Source organism: Mandrillus leucophaeus, unplaced genomic scaffold (assembly GCF_000951045.1).
Source record: "Mandrillus leucophaeus isolate KB7577 unplaced genomic scaffold, Mleu.le_1.0 Scaffold338, whole genome shotgun sequence".
NCBI classification, from domain to species: Eukaryota; Metazoa; Chordata; class Mammalia; order Primates; family Cercopithecidae; genus Mandrillus; species Mandrillus leucophaeus.
Window position 1 is genome coordinate 367,251 of NW_012103565.1, and position 2,717 is coordinate 369,967.

Genomic DNA, 2,717 nt, shown 5'->3' on the forward strand with positions numbered 1-2,717 from the left:
CGGGGAGGCGCAGCGGCCCCGGGAACCCGGATCCTTCTGAGACGCTTAGTTGGCCCCGCGGAGCCGGCGGAGCAGGTATGCTGCAGGGGCCGCCCTTAGTCCTTGCCTGGAGCCGCCACAGGGCTTCAGGAACCGGGCAGGGTGGGGGAAAGGGATGGAGTCTCTGCCTGGGGCGGCGGGGGCGGCCCAGAAAAGGCCTAGCGTCCCGGGCGCGTCGGTCTCTATGGCAACGCTCCTCACGCTGAGCGCGGGTCCCGGTAAGCGTCTTGCCAACCCACCCGCGGCCGCCTCCAGGGGCGGCCCTAGGGGAGAAGGAATTTTCCTAACTTGGGGGCTTCCACCCTCTGGTGCCACTTGGGCGGGAGGGTCGCGGGCCCTCAGTTCCCAGCTGGTCACCCCCGGCCCCTAGTCTGTATGCGTTTCTCTCAGAACCCCGTCCTCCGGTGTCTGCAGCCTCTCCTGGCTGCGGAGCTGGTTCCCAGCCCCCTGCAACCTAATTGTACCCACTTCCTACCGTGACATGAAATTATTCGAAAACAACCCCCCGCTCACCCCATTAACAACAACAGCAACAACAGCAACAAAACTGTATTATGCCCTAACTGTAGCATAAAGAGGAAACAGAAGGAAAGCAATAAGTAAGAAAGTGCATATTTCAATCTGAAAATGCTCGACACTACTACCCTTGGCAAAAGTAGAGAAGCAGCCAGTAGCCGCGCCTGGGCAGTCGCCTGAACGTGATGGCAGCAAATGCAGATTGTTAGGTCTCCGGGACCAGGGGCAGCGTAGCCAGTGAAGGGCGTGATTTTCGCAAATGGTGAACAATTCTTGGTAAACCTCCAAACCAAACAAAGTGCAATCAAGCCTTGATTTACATGTAGTTGCATTCCTTGAAAAAAAAAAAAAATCAGTGTTCATTAAAACTGCAAAAATGCTTAGCATTTCGATGTAAAATAGAGGTTGGTTGTAGCCACAGATAATTACAAACGGATTTTTCCGCACACATGAGTGTACAGGAAGACTCTACAAGATTGTAGGGCCGCAGGGTAATCCTTTATTGTGCGGGACTGTCTCTTGGATCGCAGAATCCTAGCATCTCAGGCCCCAACCACCTGTCAATCTCTTGCCTCTGAATCTCGGGGAAACAGCTTCCCCACCCCCATATATTTCCAAAATTCCCCCTAGGGGGCAGTACGTCCCCATTAAGAAAGGCTGGACTGTGAAAAGTACACAAGCCTAAGGACATTCCTGCTTTATAAAGCTGCCAAGCACCGGATATATAGTATCTTTCATTCTCAGAACAAACTTGCAAAACAGATATTGTTATTCCGTTTTAGAAATTAGGAAAGTGCGGTTTTGCCAAGTTAAGTGACTTACCCAGGAACGCAGGGCAAAAGTATATCAAAGCTGAGCTATGACCCATGTCTGACCAAGAAACTCTGTTTCATTTCAGTTGTTATCTGTGGCCACAAGGAAAGTTACTTGTCTCTGTCTTGGCAACGCTGGGAGGAAAGTTTTATCAAAGTGAGTTCTTTTACACTTTAGTCATCAATTTTCTGACTTTTTTAGTCTTTATGAGACATGTGTGATAAATTTACATTATTCTAATTCCAGGAACCTCACCCCATTGGAGACCATGGATAAGTACGATGTGATTAAGGCCATCGGGAAAGGTGCCTTCGGGAAAGCATACTTAGCTAAAGGGAAATCAGATAGCAAGCACTGTGTCATAAAAGAGATCAATTTTGAAAAGGTAAAGTTAAGAAGTTCAAATATCTGTTAATTTTCAGTGGGATATTCAGCTGGCTTTTAATCCAATATAAAAAGGAAATTTTTATTTTTTATAATTACGAATTTTAAGCCATAATTGATTTTTGTTAATTCAACCTTCTAAGTCCGTTGTTCAAACACAACCAATGATCTTGTTTTTAAAAAGAGGCTGGACACAGTGGCTCACCCCTATAATCGCAGCACTTTTGACGGCCAAAGTGGAAGGATTGTGTGAAGCCAGGAGTTCAAGATAGCCTGGGCAACATAGTAAGACCCTGTCCCTACAAAAAAAAATTTTTTTTAATGAAAATAGAAAAGAAATAAGATCACATCTCTGTGGCTCCTATGGCCCTCCTTAGGGTGCCCTGAAAGGCCCTATGAGATGCCAGCCTCCTGTGTTGCCCTGACTTTTCTCTGTGGTACACTTCCTCTCTCCTTATTCAGGTCCTCAACAAGGGGTTTTCTGCAAACGTCCTAGCTAGTGTAGCTCCCCAGCCACAATCACACCTTATCACCTTATCACACCGCCCTGGTTTCTGGTTTCTTTTTTGTTTGTTTTTCTTTCTTTTCTTTTCTTTTCTTTTTTTTTAGGGGGAATCTCGCTCTGTCACTTAGGCTAGAGTACAGTAGCATGATCTCAGCTCACTGTAGCCTCCACCTCCAGGGTTCAAGCAATTCTCCCACCTCAGCCTCCCGAGTAGCTGGACTACAGGTGCATGCCACCACGCCTGGCTAATTTTTTGTATTTTTAGTAGAGATGGAGTTTCACCATGTTGCCCAGGCTGGTCTTGAATTCCTGAACTCAAGTGATCTGCCTGCCTCAGCCTCCCAAAGTGCTGGGATTACAGGCGTGAGCCTCTGCTCCTGGCCTGGCTTATTTTCTTACTAGCATAATGCTCTGTAATTACTTTGCTCTCTTAATTATTCATTTGTTTATTGCTTGTCTT

General features: G+C 47.1%; 1 protein-coding gene across 1 annotated transcript in view; it reads left to right on the forward strand.

The window, feature by feature from the left end:
- The first annotated feature begins 12 nt into the window (after positions 1-12).
- The window catches only part of LOC105545763 (serine/threonine-protein kinase Nek5-like), a 71,229-nt gene continuing 68,524 nt past the window's right edge, over positions 13-2,717 (forward strand). The window contains 2 exon segments of the mRNA XM_011988793.1: positions 13-75; positions 1,615-1,753. Of these exon segments, the coding sequence (XP_011844183.1) occupies positions 1,637-1,753 (117 nt within the window). The 5' untranslated portion in view covers positions 13-75; positions 1,615-1,636.